This window comes from Sorex fumeus, unplaced genomic scaffold (assembly GCF_029834395.1).
Source record: "Sorex fumeus unplaced genomic scaffold, SorFum_2.1 ptg000131l, whole genome shotgun sequence".
NCBI classification, from domain to species: Eukaryota; Metazoa; Chordata; class Mammalia; order Eulipotyphla; family Soricidae; genus Sorex; species Sorex fumeus.
The window spans coordinates 31,645,072-31,662,257 of record NW_026606188.1 but is presented as its reverse complement, the minus strand read 5'-3'; the positions used below and the strand labels follow the sequence as shown (position 1 = coordinate 31,662,257).

Here is a 17,186-nt window from a genome sequence, read left to right as displayed (position 1 = left end):
GAGAAAAGCTGTAATTAAACCAGGTTCTAGGCAAAAGGGTAAGAAACATGGGGCCGAAGCGATAGCATAGCGGATAGGGTGTTTGCCTTGCACACGGCTGACCCGGGTTCGATTCCCAGCAAGCGATAGGGTCCCTCGAGCACTGCCAGGAGTAATTCCTGAGTGCATGAGTCAGAAGTAACCCCTGTGCAATGCTGGGTGTGACCTAAAAAGAAAAAAAGAAGAAATTACAAAATAACTGGGAAGCATGGAAGGAGTAGGAATAGGCAAATCATGAAGAAAACCAGGAAAAGTTTCTTGTGAGAGAAGTTATGGAATTCGTTATTGCTATTATGATTTTGTTACTATATACAAAATCTTCCACAGCAACCCCCTCAATGACTCACACACCCACTCACACACCCACTCATGAAAAAGCCGTCAAGTCTGATTCCTCGCATAGTCTGTTGTCACACAGAGTCATGTCTGCTCATTAACTTCAAACTATGAACCACCTATATTACTCCCCCATTAAGTAATCCCCTGAGGAACTGCAGCAAGTCTAAATATTTCTTTAGGCCAAAATTACACTTTCCCAGCCTCATTATTAACTTTGATTTATGGTGTAGCTGCCCTCTGACTCTGACCCTGGTGTAGGTCCTTGCCTATTAAAAGCTTGGTTATCCACAATGAAACTGCAAAGACCCTTCAAGCATTTGTCACCTGGGTAGCAGCGGAGGTCAGCATTCGGGAAGCAAGGCAGAGGCAAAGAACAATGCAAAGGGGAATAAAGATGCAGGACCAGAACGGTGCTAGCATGGGAATCTAGCAAGCTGATGCGAGAGGCTATCTAAGTGTTTCAGCAATTTAACAATGTGGCAGCCATATTTTAAGCACTAGAAGTCTTAGGAATAACAGCGCAGTAATCTCACTTGCTTTAGCACTCAAGTACCTCTGTTATTTAAAATTTCAAAAGGTGAGGCTGGAGAGATAATACCACAGGAAGGTGCTTGCCTTGCAAGCAGGTTCAATCCCCATCATCCCATATGGTCCCCCAAGCATTTGCCAGGGGTTATCTCTGAGTTCAGAGCCAAGAACCACTCCGAGCATCACTGAGTGTGACCCAAAACCATAAAGTTAATTCATTAAAATTTCAAGAAGTGCATGTGGCATTTTGTTTATTAAGTCACTGTCTATAACGGGGAAGTGGCTACAGTTTTACTCACTCTACCAAATGGGTTGGGGGGATTTTGAGATAAACTCTACTGTCACTGTCTCTGTCCTCCTGTTGTTCATCGATTTGCTCAAGCGGGCCCAGTAACGTCTCCATTTTGACACTTGTTGTTACTGTGTTTGGCATATTGAAGCACAGGTAGCTTGCCAGGCTTTGCCGTGCGGGCGAGATATTCTCGGTAGCTTGCCAGGCTCTCCAAGGGGGGCGGAGGAATTGAACCCGGCTCAGCCGGGCTGGCTGAGCACAAAACAAACGCCCTACCGCTGTGCTATTGAGATAAACGCTACATAGATTAATACTATGCATGCAAAAATCCTTAGAAGCACAAGGTTTAAATTAGATGTCTTTAATATGAGACTGACACCCAAGGACAGTAGAGACAGAACCAGGAAGATTGCTCCATGGTTGGAAGTCTGCCTTATGAGCTGCTCACATAACAGACCAAAAGTTAGGCTCAACACTAGCTCCTTAGGGTCCCAAATGCTGCCCCAGGTGTATGTATTTATCATCCAAGGTTACAACCCCTAAATGAGGAAATGTTTTTTTTGGCTGCCAGGAAGACGGATATGTGTCACAGAGGCGCTAGAGGGGAAACAGTGATTCAAATGAAAGGGTGGGGAGAAAAGATAAACTGGGTGGCAGACACAGTACAGGGTCTAACGGACCTCCATCTCTGGTCCATTTCTTCATACTGCTAGTGGTCCCCCGAGCACAGAGCCAGGAGTGACCATCCCAAAGAAAAGAAAGAAAAGATACATCAGATTATCTGAGAGCTTAAAACAAACTCAGATTTTCCTAAGAATCATTCTCAGAGACTGACAGATGACTCAGAGGCAAAAGTGCCTGCCTGTGTTTTAACTACTCCCACCAACTCACATGTGCCCAGTGTGACTGATCCTGGCAGCTCTGCCCTCTCTGCTCTCGAGGACCCCAAGAAATCTCCAGCTGCACCACAGTCAGTTGTGTGAACCTCTCAACAACCCCCAGACAGCACCACCACTCCTTGGACCAGTACCACCACCAAGTGTGTGCGTCTTGGGACATCAGAACAGCCTCCAGAGGAAAAGAAATTGGGGGAAATGTTGAAGCCCACTTTAATTCTAAATCTTCAGAGGGCTCTATGAAACATCTTGTTTCACTAAACTTCCAAAAACTTGATGATCATAGTTCTTAATTCTTAAACTTATTCTTACTGTTGCTTTCAAAGTTTGCATTGAATTCAAAATTTACTTTTTGAATATCTCAATTTAAAGCTACCCTATATTAAACTTCTAAGAATAATGGAAGATAAAGTGTTTATCAATGTTTACCCGTGCTGTCAATGTTTCTCAACATTGATAAACGTTTATCAATGTTTATCATTCATTCCTTCCCTAGATATTTATTAAGCACTAATAAATATCATGTCAGACACTGAATAAACACAGAAGCCATTGTAGGTAACAAATTTAAGTTCCTTTCCTTAAAGGGAAAGATAAGAAGCTAGAAAATAAACAATTCCAGGCACTACAAAAGTGTGTCCCCTGATCATAGCATAAAAGTCAAACAATTGGACGCATTTTTTCCACAGAGAAAACATATGACTTTTCAGAGCTCCCCCAAAGTTTTTTAAATGTGGGAGTAAGGCTTAAGCAACAGAGCAGCAGGTACGTCAACCTGAATTCAATCCCCGGCATGCCACACAGCCCCCAAGCCCACCAGGAGTAATTTCTGAGTGCAGGGCCAAGAGCAACCCTGAGCATCGCTGTGTGTGGCCCAAAAATAAAATAATAATAATAACAACAATAATAATAACAAATGTGGGAGTAAAATGCTGTAATCAGGCAGTGTACCAAACACAAATACAGAGTACAAATGTAGTATGTGTCTAGATGCGTCAAGCTGTATATATTCATGAATCTGAGTTTATTTACAGTACATTACAGTAAGCATAGTCTGAGGAAAGCCAAAAGAAGAAAAGGGGAAAAAAGTACTGAAAGGGCTTAATTTGAAAAATACACCTTCCATAGATGAAAAATAAACAGCTTATTTTCCTAGCAGCTAATTTAAATACACAAAGAGAGCTGAAGAGCTGGAGCAATAGTACAGCAAGCAGGCCTTTTGTCTTGTACTTGGCCAAACTGGGTCCGATTGCAACAACCCATATGGTTTCCCACGTACCTCCAGGCGTGATCCCTGAGGACTGAGTCAGGAGGAAGCACTGAGCACCACAGAGTGTGGCCCATAAAAAGAGAAGAGTTGAATAAGAAAGAATATTGCTCCAGCCATAGGCAGAAGCCTAAGAGAACTTTCAAACTCACTGAAGTTTGAAACTGAAAATGCTGCATGATTTCAGAGAGTCTGACCTGTTTTTCAAGCACACAGAAATGCAAGTTACGTGGATAAAATGTCTGTCCAGCCCATTTACAGACAGGATCACAAAGGCACTCTTGCCTATGAGACTTTATATCAAAGGAAGGAAGTGCACACGGGAAATTGCCCTATGCCACTCCTCCCTTCCTTTAACAGGTTTCTATAAGCAGAAGCAAACACTATCTGTTAGATTTCCCAAAAGGAAAAACCAACACAACAACACAGTAACAGACATCTGCTGTATTACTATTTCAATAAAAAGTGAAGGTAAATGACTAATTATTTTGAAAACATTGGTTGATAATTTGGCTGCATTTCAAAAAGCATCTGTTTAGCCCACATTGTTATGGCAAGTAAAGCAGTTCTGAAATTGTAATTTATGGATGAATTGGGAATTTGAGATTAAGGAAACAAATAGGCTTGGTCCAAACAATACAAACAAAAGCAAGTTCAGAGTTGGTCTGGTTTAGCATTTATTAATGTTTTAAACACACACACACACGCACACGCACACACACGCACACGCACACACACACACACGCACGCATGCATGCGCACACACACTCCCCACTTTTAAATAACACAGTTCTCAACATGTTTCTATATATTGAGTAGACTACTTAGTTGTGAAAAATTATCAGCTATTCCAACGAGCTATTTTTTATTCAGGTGTACATAAGCAATTAATGAAGTATTTTGGGAGTCAGAGAGATCGCACAGGGGTTAAGATGTTCGTTTTGCACACAGCCAACCCCAGTTCAATCCCGGGCATGACATTCTCTGAGCACAGCCACGTGTGGTCCAAATTACTTTCCCCGCCAAATAAAGCAAATGAATTCTTTTTAAGGGACTGGATCAGTAGGATATCAGATAGGGTGCTGGCTTTGAATGTGTCTAACCCTATTTGATCCCCAGCACCACATATGGTCTCCTGATCCCTGAACGCAGAACCAGGAGTAAGCCCTAAGTACCACTGGGTGTGGCCAAAAAACAATTTTTAAAAATTACTTTTTAAAAATATAATACCCCTATAGGAAACAATAAGGAACAAGGACTTGCTAAATTCTTACAGAAACCTAAACAGATGAATGTGATTTCTCATAAATGATTTCTAGGGTTCCACATCTAATGATGAACAGAAATGAATTATTTTTTATAGCAAAAGAAAACAAAAATGACAGTAACTTTTTTAAGATTTAAATGGTCCAAAACATGATTGCCACCCATTGCCTCTTTTGCAAACCACAACACCCAATAGGAGAGAGAGAACAAAAGGGAATACCCTGCCACAGAGGCAGGGTGGGATGGAGGGATGGGGGGTGGGAGGGATACTGGGATCCGTGGTGGTGGAGAATGGGCACTGGTGGAGGGATGGGTATTTGATCGTGGTATAATTGAAATCCAAGCACAAAAATTTGTAAGTCTACAACTGTACCTCATGGTGTCTCACTAATAAAAATTTTTAAAAAAAGAAAAAAAAAGATTTAAATGGTCCAAACACAGTAAGTGCGTTTTAAAAACAAAATATTCAATAGGTTAGATAAACCCAAAAATAAAGCTGCAAAAATATACACTGGTTAATGACCAAAAAAATTAGTAAACCTTTTATCTGTTGGTACCTCTTTCACCTAAAACAATTTGTACATCTTTTGTAAAGACAAAATTAGAGAATTTAATAAAACATAAATATAGCCATATGCTCCAGGAGTTTGTAAAATATTGAATTTTTTAAATCTATTAACCATATATTTGGCAACTGAGAACTGTTTATTATATTATTTAAAAAAAAAGCTTTTGAAAGGAATCTAAAACATAAGGTCCATCAATGCTGGGCATGCCCTCTCTAAACGAAATATTATTTGGTCATCTGGGCAGCAAAAGCAAAAATGTTCCTAAAACTGCCCTCCAATCACACCTAAAGAAAAAGCTGGGGGTTAAGAGAATAACAGCTTTTTCTTCTATGATGTGTTTATGCAATTTTTTAATCTAAATTAATTTCCTTTTTAATCTAATTATTTTTCCTTTTTTTTTTTTTTTTTTTTTTTTTTTTTTTTTTTTTTGCTTTTTGGGTCCTACCCAGCAATGCTCAGGGATTACTCCTCGCTCTGCACTCAGTAATTACTCCTGGCAGTGTTCGGGGGACTATATAGGATGCTGGGAATCAAACCTGGGTCAGCAGCGTGCAAGGCAACCGCCCTACCCACTGTGCTATCGCTCCAGCCCCTAATTCTTCCTTTTCAACCTGTAGCACTGTAGCATTGTCCTCCCGTTGTTCATCAATTTGCTCAAGTGGGCACCAGTAATGTCTCACAACAAATTGTGAGACTTGTTACTGTTTTTGGCATATCAAATTCGCCAGGAGGAGCTTGCCAGGCTCTGCCACGCGGGCGAGATACTCTCGATAGCTTGGTAGCTTGCGGGGCTCTCCGAGTGGGGCGGAGGAATCAAACCTTGGTCAGTCGTGTGCAAGGCTAATGCCCTATCCTACCCACAGTGCTATAGCTCCAGCCCCTATTCTTCCTTTTCAACCTAGGTATTCAAAACCTATTTCATCTTCTCCCGGTCCCTCTTTCACTGCCCCAACCTCAGGTCTCCAGTTCCCTCAGGGGCCCTCTCAGTCCCCACTCACCTACTCACCATCAGGCACAGCTGCCTCCCCCGGGCTGGACGCCTGCCCCAGCTCCCACACCAGCAGGTCAAGTGGTTCACCTCAGTTCCTCAATCCCAGAACACAACATCCGTTATGATAAGGGCTAATGAAATTCCTGCTTAACTGAAGCACAATTATACAAACTGGGCGCAGAATGGACACTTTTCATAGTTTCGTGGGAGGTTTTTTTTTGGGGGGGAGGGTTGCTGGTAGTGGGAGCAGGGATCGTTCGGGCAGCACAGGGGTTTCACCCACAGTTCTCCACCACGTGTGCAGTAGTTGAAAGCCAGGGCTTGAGTACGTGGTGCTGCCCTGATTCTATTGGTAGCAGAGATATCCAGGTCACCCTGCAGGGCAGGGGGGCCTCCAGGTTTGCACCCACCAGAGCTGGAGGTGAGGCAGAGAATCAAACACCACGGGATGCACGGGAGGCAGCTTTGCCCTCACTCAGCCCCCTTTCAGGGCTTTTTATTGCTCGTCTGTCCACCAATTTATGAACGCTTTAATTCTTTTGTTCTGCTTTGTTGTATTTTTCGTTTCTGGTGTTTTTAAATCCCCCAAAGCCCAACACAGTGCTGGGTAGAGTTCATCTGTGCTAAATAAATATTTGCTGCACTAATGAATGCCTGAACAAACATTTCACAAATGGGAAATTCATTTTGTTTAGACAGGGTTTAGTCCTGAACAATTCTAATAACGTCCTAAGAGCAGGGCAAAACAGTTCACACCCTCATCTTCTGATGAATTGTTTTAAGCAATCAACAACCACCCGAGACAATAAACATTTTGAGACTCACCAAGTCAAGGAAGAATTTTAGTGTAAACTAGGGTGCTCAGGAGACAAAAAAGATGGCTAAAGGTCTAAGGACCTATGTGAGGGCGCAGAAAGTAGAATGTGGGCTTGGAAAACTTTTGTTAAGTTTTCTTCCAAACTTCTTCCATCCCTAGGGCCACCTGCCCCTACTAAATTCTTAAAATGTAATGACCCCCTCCACGGATCAGCACTATGAGGCAGATGTCATCTGTTCTAAAGAGAAACAAGGGGGCTGGAGCGATAGCACAGAGGGTAAGACGTTTGCCTTGCACGCAGCCAACCCGGGTTTGATTCCCAGCATCCCATATGGTGCCCTGAGCAACACCAGGAGTAATTCCTGAGTGTATTAGCCAGGAGTAATCCCTGTGCATTGCCGGGTGTGACCCCCAAAAAAAAAAAACCAAAAAAACAAAACAAAACAAAGAGAGAGAGAGAGAGAAACAAAACAAGTGTTTGGAAGAATTAAATGACCATCCTCAGACATAACTGGAGACACCGCTCTTAGCCACAACATGAGCTGGAGGATGAGTCTATGCAATTAATAATAAACTTAGTGGTAGAATATAAGTAGCCTTAAGTATAGTCTACAAAATGAACAGCAGGCACAAACATGGTTATAAAGTCTAATGCCACCTTGTTCCAGTCAGTCACTGTCATCCCCTAGGGATACCCCATTTTTTGCCAAGGGGAGCACCTAACAAGTGTATTTAGGAAAAGACTCCTGGGAGCTAGAGTGATAGTACAACAGAAAGGGCACTTGCCTTGCACATGGTCAACCTGGGTTTGATCCCCGTTATCCCAAATGGTACCCTAGCCCTGCCAGAGTGATCTCTAAGAGCAGAGTCAGGAATACTGCCTTAGCACAGCTGGTTGTGGCCTCAAAAACAAAAACTAAAAGGAAAAAATAATCCAGTTACCACATAGGTAAAGGCACCACAGCCATATCTAAAAAACAACTTTTTTATTTAATTGGTGACTTAAATCTTGACTTAATTTTCTAACACATGGCATTGAACGTAGCTTAACCTAATAATATTTTCCAATCCATCAGGCACTGTGGCCTGATACAGATTCTCCTGGATCTTTACCATAGCTTTGTTAACAGGTAACTAATGGAGTAACTAGTGAGCATTTGGTCCTTAGCATGTGGCATGAACCTAAAAAACACTTAACATGTTTCAAAGCCATCGTCAAATGTACATGAGAGTATTTCGGATGCTTCAGTCATCTAAACAATCAAACTACTAACTCTAATGTTGCACTTGAGGATAGAGAAATGCAACTCTGGCACCCCTGATCATGTTTTAAAATTTAAACCCTCATCTCAAGGAGGAGGAAAAAAACATTCTAGCAATGCTGCTTTGGGGCTCAGCCACAGAGAAGGGTTTGTGGGGTCTCTATTGCCTATGTTCTACATGTTATCTCCTTTCTGATCCTCAAAAGAGCTCTATGAGATACTACCAAAAAAGAAACAAGATAAAGAAAAATAGGCTTGCTGCACTTAGCGATGAAGAATCACAGCAGCTCTGTCTGTACACACTTAAAAGTCAAGATCAGAAAGAGAAATGAGAAGCTACCCTGGCCCCATGGGCGCAAGGTGCCAGCCACAAGTGGACTTATTCAAAAGTCAGATGTAAGGTTAGCAGCCTGCCTCATTGACAGGGGTAGAGGGCAGCTGGGATAGAGAAGGGATCACTAAGTCAATGATGCTTGGAGGAATCACTCTGGATGGGAGATGTGTGCTGAACGTAGATAAAGGACCAAAAATGATAACCTTTCGGTATCTGTATTGCAAACCATAATGCCCAAAAGTAGAGAAAGAGTAAGAGGGAAACTGTCTACCATAGAAACAGGAGAAGGGATGGGATGGTAGAGGGGGAGGGGCGGGGGAATGGGAGGAATACTGGGGACATTGTACACTGGTGGAGGGATGGGTGTTTGATCATTGTATGACTGAAACTCAAACATGAAAAGTTCTGTAACTGTAGCTCATGGTGATTCAATAAAAAATAAATAAAAGAAAGAAAAAGGCAAGATGAGGTTGTGCAAGAATCTGAATGTACTGACACCACTGAACTGTACACTTAGAAACTGGCTAAGATGGCGATTTTACATTTTATTTTCTTCTACAACAAAAATAACTTAGTGGGGGTTGGGGTGGGGGGGAGAAAGTCGATGAACTGAGTGTATACTTTGTACATGGGAAGCAAAGCACTACATGATCCCCACAAGCAGAGAGTGGGGACCAGCCTCCCAAGAACGGTGAGGTGTAACCCCAAAACAGAACAAAACTCTGAAGGAAAACCAAGAAAGCAAAGTTGTGATGAGACTTTTCGTGACCTTGGTTATGGTCTTTGCTTTGACTGTTCAGCTTTCGAGATCCTGGCTGGTTTAGTCATTACACAAATATCCTGGGAATGAGGAAGACATCCCTTCATACTTGATGTCCAATTTGAGAGTCTTCAGAGGTGATTCCTTCTGAAAGTGCCGGGGGAAATGACCCTCCTTCTTTCTTTCGTCGTATTATTCATTCAGTAGATAGTTATGGAATATTTAATATATGCTGGGCATAGTCTAAGCTGAAGCTTACTGTTCAAATAATGAAATAATCTCTGACCAATCAGTCAATCCAAACTGCCCGCAGCACCCTGCCCTCCTTCGCAATGAACACCCAGATCTTCGGCCTGGGGCTCCCCCTACACCCTAGACAGTCCTCCCCCCCCCCAATTCAGCACAGCAGGAAGGCCCCATGGGGGCCAGTTCCAAGTCAACTGGGGAATGCCTGGGCCTCACCCCTTGTTCAATATTTTATCACCTTCTAGATACAACAATGAATAAAACAAACAAGGTCCCAACCCTCTAGTCCAGGAAAAAAATAAATAATTCAATACCTGTCTACAGGATACCAAATAGTAGAGTGCAGAAAGAAAGAAAGAAAGAAAGAAAGAAAGAAAGAAAGAAAGAGGGGTACGGTGCCACCAACAGGTCAACCTATACCTGCAGGGTGAATGCATCAGCAGCCTGATGTTGCCTTCAGTCTTCCTGATACCCCAAAATTGCCACTGTGCCTTTGGCCAGACCCCAACAACTTAGAAACAAGTTTACCAAGAAATTAAACAGCCAAAAGTTAGGTATGTGGGAGTCACACCCACAAACCACCTCTGGCTCAGCTACACAAGCTCATTCAGAGTTGGGATGGGCTACCTCCCTCACTTCCCAATACCCATGGAAGCACACTGGCAGTCACCCCCATGAACCAACTCCAGAGCCACCCTGTAAGCTTTACTACTGGCCTTACCTCAGGGACCCCTAAATAAATCTCAAAAGAGATCAAAAGCCTCAGTTAAGCTCTGACCCATACATGGCTGAACAGTCCAGAGTAAACTGGAGGGGGTGGGTTGGCCTGTGCCCACCCAAGCAGAGTCCCCTGCAGTCACTTGCTTCCGCAATCCAAAATTGCTGCCATACCCCAAGCGTGACTCCACCATCTCAGGATGGACCTCACCAAGATATAATCTGCTGAAAATTTTGTAATGTGGATCTTAGTACACCAACAGCCCTGGCCCAGACACAGCAGCAAGTCCCAGAAGGCACCACAGTGCCTGAGATCTCTCCGGGCCCCATAGCAAGCCAACCCATATGGAGCAGGTGCAGTCTCCATGCCCACTCCAGATGAAATCCCGGTGACCAAGAGCTTCCACAAGCAAGGCCCAGATATGCAGGTTCCAGGACTACATCTCCAGGCAGCATGGAGGCAGAGCATTTGGGCTGTCCCTCCCCAGGTCCCCACCCGCCCAGAAGACTGGCTGTTAGGCCCACAATTAGCCTCTGGGCACCATCTTAGCACACCAACAGCCCTGGCCCAGAGACACACCACCAAGTCCCAGAAGACACCACAAAGCCAGAGATCTCTCTAGGCCCCATACCAAGCCAATATCACCGGGGAACCCCAGATGGAGCAGGTGCAGTCTCCCCACCTACTCCAGATGGAATCCCAGTGACCAAGAGCTTTCAAAGCAAGGTCCAGGTATGTGGCTCAGGCCTAAATCTCCAGGACGCATGGTAGCAGAGGACCTGGGCTGTCCCTCCCTGGGTCACCACCTGCCCAGAAAACTGGCTGTCACGCCCACAATTTGCCTCCAGATACCATCTTAGTGCACCAATAACCCTGGCCCAGAGGCTCGCAGCTGAATCCCAAAATGGATTAGTGCCATACAGAGATGTCACTGGAACCCAATCATTTACAATCTAGAAATTTACACTTACAATTGCGCCCATGTGAGCTCTCGTGATATTTGAAATGAGCTATGGAAAATATATTATCTAGTGTTTGCCCATGGCAGGTAGGCTTGAATGGTGGCGGGAAAAACTGAGCAAAATTAATGCCCCAAATTAGAGAGTATTGGGGATACTGTCTGCCATAGAGGCAAGGTGCGGACAACAGTGTATATGTATATGAGGTGGGGGGGGGGGGGGGGGTTGATACTTGGGACACTGATGGTGGAAAATGTACACTGATGGAGGGATGGGTGTTTCATCATTGTATAGCTGAATCTCAAACATGAAAGCTTTTTAACTCAACCTCACAGTGATGAAATAAAAAAAAGTAATGTGGAGCTCATGCCCAATTCAATCAGCTTAATCAATGGCTGAACAAAGAGCAGTACTCCTACATTATTTTAAAAAGAAAGAGACAGAGAAAGAAAGAGAAGGAAGAAAGAGAAAGAAACGAAGGAAGGAAGGAAGAAAGAAAGAAAGAAAGAAAGAAAGAAAGAGAGAGGAGGAAGGAAGGAAGGAAGGAAGGAAGGAAGGAAGGAAGGAAGGAAGGAAGGAAGGAGGGAGGGGGGAGGGAGGGGGGAGGGAGGGGAGGGAGGAAGGAAGGAAGGAGAAAAGAAGAGAAGAGAAAAGAAGAGAAAAGGAAAGAAAAGAAGAGGGGGAGGGGGTAGAGGGTGGAAGGGTGAGGAAGGCAAGGTGAAACCTGACAGTCTATGTGAGAGGTAGACATGAGAAGGAACCAAAATGGAAAGATCTGAGGTAAGAACATTTCAGACAGGAAGAACAGAAATAGCAAGGTCTTCTAGAGGGGAAAATGCTTGGGGTTTCCCCGATTAGAGGGCCAGTGCAACAGAAATATCTTGAGCAAGAAGAGGGCCAGATCAGGGAGGACTGTCACGGCATTGGCAAGGAATGTCAGGCCAAAAGCAATCATCAAATGCATTTGAAAGAGTGCAAGAATATTATCTCATTTATATTTTGAAATGACTACTCTGATAGTTGTCCGACAACAAAATTAAATGTAAACAAAAAAAAAAAAAGAAATAGGAACCAGAGTGCTAGTACAGCCGGGAGGACACACTTGCAAGCAGCCAACTTAAGTTCAGTCGAAAGAACCTTGTATGATCCCCAGCTCACCAGGAGTAGTGCAGAGTCAGGAGAAAACCCTGAGCACCAATAGATGTGGCCCCTCCAAAAAAAAAAAAAGGAAACAGTATATGAAGTTGTGATACTCATCTTGGTAAGCAAGGACAGTGGCAGGGGCTAGTGCTGGCAGCAGCGATGGAAAGAGTTTGTTTCAGTTCACTTTCGTTTTAGAAGTAGAGTTGTTCAAACTTACTGATGAGTATAATACGGAAGTAGGCAACACACGTCTATATCAAAATGATCAGTGTCCTTTAATTCAGCAATAGGAACTTGCCTTAGGTGAACAAAACTAAAAACTGAGCTTCTATACGACCCAGTAATCCCACTTCTTGGCCTCTGCCCCAAGGGCACAAAAACTCTCTTCAGAAAAGAATATGCAATTCCAAGTTCACTGCAGCACTACTCACGTCAGCCAAAAGCTGGAAACAACCCAGGCGTCCAAGAAAACATGACTGGATAAAGAAACTATGGTGTATACACACACACACACACACACACACACACACACACACACACACACACACTACTCAGCTTCATGAAAAGACATAATCATGCAATTTGCTGCTGTTTGGATGGATCTGGAGATGATCATGCTAAGTGAAGTTAGTCCGAAGGAAAGGGAGAGACACAGTATGATCTCTCTCATATGCAGGATATAAAGAAAAGAGGGGAATAAGAAAGGCCCAGGTGGGGGTCACACCCACCAACTGGCCCCCTGGCGCCGTGTAATCCCATCAACGGCCAAGATTCAGAGACTGTAAAACCCAGCTCCCGGAAGAGAACAGCGCAGAGTCTCCTGCCCCCATGCCTGGCTGTCCTCGCCGGGGCCCCTTGGAGGGGAGCGGGTTGAGTTTTCCTCCCCGCCCCAACCAGGGCTCCAGCAGCCGAAGACCTCCAGGACCAGCCACCACCATGCTGAGACCACTCTCCGCACACATGTAGAGGGACAAAGCCACGCGGGTTCCGGGGCCGAGATCTCCAAGCCTACTCGGATTGGGGCTGAGCATCCTCCACCCAGATCCTCCAAATTCCAGTAGGCAGGGGTCACACCCACCACCTGGCCCCCTGGCGCCGTGTAATTCCATCAACGGCCAAGACTCAGAGACTATAAAACCCAGCTCCCAGACGACATCTTATCATCTCATTCCTACTTTGAACAAACTGGCAGGCTACCGAATGTAACCTGCCCACGCGGCAGAGTCTGGCAAACTCCCCGTGGCGTACCCAATATGCCAAATACCAGTAACAATGAAGGGTCTCATTCTCCTAACTCTGAAAGAGGCTTGAATATGGCACTGTTTTTAAAAAAAAATCTCAGGGCTAGGACGAAGGGGGCCTGCTTGAGGCAATCGACGAATAACAGGATGGTTGTGATTTGTGAAGAAAGGCCCAAAGCAAGAGAAACTGAGAACTGGTTTTCCGTGGGAAACTTAACATGGGCAGGGAGTGGGGGATGGAAGGAGAAGAGGGGGGAGAGAGAGGGGGAAGGAGGGGAATGCCAGGTGGGGGAGTGACACTAGGACAATGGCAGAGGGAAAGGGCAATCTGGTAGGTGTGGTGCAGAAATGTTTTATGCATGAAACCAACCATTAATTGTTTTATAAAACCAATGCCTAAAATGTGAAAGTTTTTTTTTTGAAAAACAATTGTATAAAAGCCATCAAGGAAAAAAATTTTTTCTATTTTGCACAGTAAATAAGAAACATCACTTATATATAAATTGTGGAACTAATAGGCAATAGAGTAATTGATCATTATAGTCTCATGAGGTAGACAAAGAAATCCTAGTATTATCCAAATTTCATAAGAAAAGGATCAGAGAAAAAGGTGTGTTTTTGCAGGAAATATTTCCGATGAGTCAGTGTCTTTGACAGAGTGCTGACTCCCCATTTTCAAAGAGAGAGACACCTTTTCTATTGAAGACCTCTGTAGAAACACCAACTCAAGGGGCTGGGCAGACAGTACAGGACTGAGACACTTACTCTGCACATATGTATCCCAGGTTCAATACCCAGCACCCAATTTGGTCCCTCAAGCCCCACCAGCTGTAATCCCTAGGCAAAAAGCAGGAGTAAGTCCTGAACACTGCCAAGTGTGGTCCAAAATTTTAAAAAAAAAAAAAACATTAAAACCTATTTAGCCCACTCCATAGAAGCTTGAAGCTGCTCCAAAGGTTAAGATCCTTTGTACTCAAGAAGGCCGTGATGTGACTGAATATATGCAAACGTTTACCAAGGTGAGAGTGCAATGCACTCTATTTCTTACATAATTTTTGTCAATAATTCAATACAGAAAGACATTATGAAGTAAGTTACAAAATTCATTTTTTGGCCCACATTCAGAAGTGCTCATGAAACCAGAGCGATAGTACAGCGGGGAGGACCCTTGCCTTGAATACAGTCAAGCCAGGTTCAATCTCCAGCATCCCATATGGTCCCCTGAGCCCCACCAGGAGAAATTCTTGAAGGCAGAGCCAGAAGCAACCCCTGAGCATCGCCAGGTATGACCCCAAAACAAAAGCGTGTTCAGAGGCTGCTCCCAACTCTGTGCTCAAGGATCACTTCCAGCAGGGCGGGCAGGGAAGAGAACCATGTGCCATCAGGTATAGAACCTGAACTCCCAGCATGCAAAGCATGAACTCCAACAGTGGAACCATCTCTCAGTGGAACCATCTCTCGGGCCCCAACTGCTTTTTCATTAGCCGCAGCAGGTGGGGTGGAGGGGATGGGCACCTGAGTCCTGGAAACAAGCCCCAGTGACTGCTGCCAGACTGCCTCGACGCTCAGTCCATGCCCTGTAACAGGTAACAGTCCTTCCAATAACACCACTGGGCATTTTCCCCGGAGCTCCTGGTTTGATGAGGCAGAGTCTGATGTCTGAGAGCTGGTGCTCCTTCCAACCAGGAAAGGTCACCCAGCAGTGTACTTGCTGTACTAGCAGTGTACGGCTTCAGAGAAGCAGACCGACCCTCCAGGGTAAGGGAAATAACACTTCTCCTCTCATGCCACAGCATGAACCCAAGTACAACACAGGTCCCTAAAAGCTACTATACGTTGCCGGTAAATTTTGATTTCTAACTTCCAGGGGTTTTGCCCAATCCCACACTACATTAAAAAACCAAAAGTGTTAAAATGGCCCTGCCAAAACTCTAGTACATTGATATGAAACTCACATTTAAATTGCTGTGCTTAAACAGAATGAAAGTTGTCATCAAAACACTTTGTAAAACTATAGTTCTGTCCAGTTATAAGGAATGCTAAAATCCTGGCTCTGGATTTATATTGTTTGCCTTCTGCAAACGCTATACTGGATTTATACTGTCTGCCTTCTGCAAATGCTATATGGATAAAAGAATGAATTGATGATGCTAATATTAAACAGCAATAAGAATAGTTAAAATCATCCAAACAATCTAAGATACACTCTCATCCCAAAAAAAGTAACACCTCAACAATGTTTTAAGCATTCTTCTCTACATCAGCATATAGCAGAAATATCCGTTCTTGGGCCGAAGAGATAGTGTGGCAGGTAGGATGCCAGCTGGGTTTGATCCCTGGTACCATATATGGTCCCCCGAGCATCACTAGGAGTGGTCTCTGAGCTTAGAGCCAGAAGAAAGCCCTTAGCACCATAGAGAGTGCCCCCCCCACACACACACAAAAAGAGAAATATCCTTTCAGAGTATTCTTCCATTAACACACCTTTGCAATAGAGGACTCCAAAACAACATACATTGAGATTCCAAGACCCTCGTTGGTCACTAAAAAGTAAAATCCAAGAGTAAATAGCTCACAGACTACACTCTCCACTGCACTACTGCAGATCAGTCCCCAAGATGCTAATCATCTACCCCAACCCACCAAACTGACCTGAATTATATATCTGACAATGTTAGCATTCCACTGGCCTAACTGTAGAAAATAATCATGAAATGTGTACTTACAGCATAAGCACCTATCAAAAATGCTGCATTTGCGCGTTTCCGTTGATCAAAACAGGTGTAGTGCACTATTTTCTTTCTTGATAAGCTGTATGACTAGACAGAGGGAAGAAAAAAAAGTTAGTGAACTACAGAGATGAAGGTGAGCGCTATCTCGAGTTTCAAAGATCTGTGTTCATCAGCTTGAACTTTGTCATTTGGACAGGAGCATTTAGGAGGACGGGATGTAACTGGCTATGACACTTTTCAGCCTGCTTATGACTTGAGATTAACAATCTATTTGTGAATCATCTGAAATACTAAAAAAAGGAAGAAAAGGAATTGACAATATAAAAGAATGTTTTTCTCCAAGGAAGCCGGTTGATACAAATGGGAAATAATTACGGAAATCTTTATTAGAAGGTGCTATTTTTCAAGGTTTACTCTTGATCTTTTTTTGGTTTTAAGCCACACCCAGTGGCTCTCAGGGTTTACTCCTGGCTCTGTGGTCAGGGATCACTCCTGGTGGTGCTGGCGGGGGCTGGGGGGGGGGGGGGGGGGACCATATGGGTCACCAGGGAGTGAAACCAGGTTGGCCTCATGCAAGGCAAATTTTCTACTCATCCCAGCCCTTCTTGATCTTATCTGTAAAGTCTATTAACCCTTTTCATACCCACATACCATTCTCACTCCCAAACATTTATTTAAACTTTCCGTATAATACAGTGTATTTTTTAACACATCAACCATTTTCCTCTCCTCTCTAAAAATTTTAGATGCCTACACGCTTTTTGAAATATGGATCCAAGAGTGCTCA

General features: G+C 43.9%; 1 protein-coding gene across 3 annotated transcripts in view; it reads right to left on the bottom strand.

Annotated features, from left to right (window-relative positions):
• CDC14A (cell division cycle 14A) overlaps positions 1-17,186 on the bottom strand; it is a 191,506-nt gene that overhangs the window by 137,944 nt on the left and 36,376 nt on the right. For all 3 annotated transcript variants that reach the window (XM_056106535.1, XM_056106536.1, XM_056106537.1), the window contains exon 4: positions 16,394-16,486. In XM_056106535.1, coding sequence (XP_055962510.1) covers positions 16,394-16,486 — 93 coding nt within the window. The remainder of the gene's footprint in view (positions 1-16,393; positions 16,487-17,186) is intronic.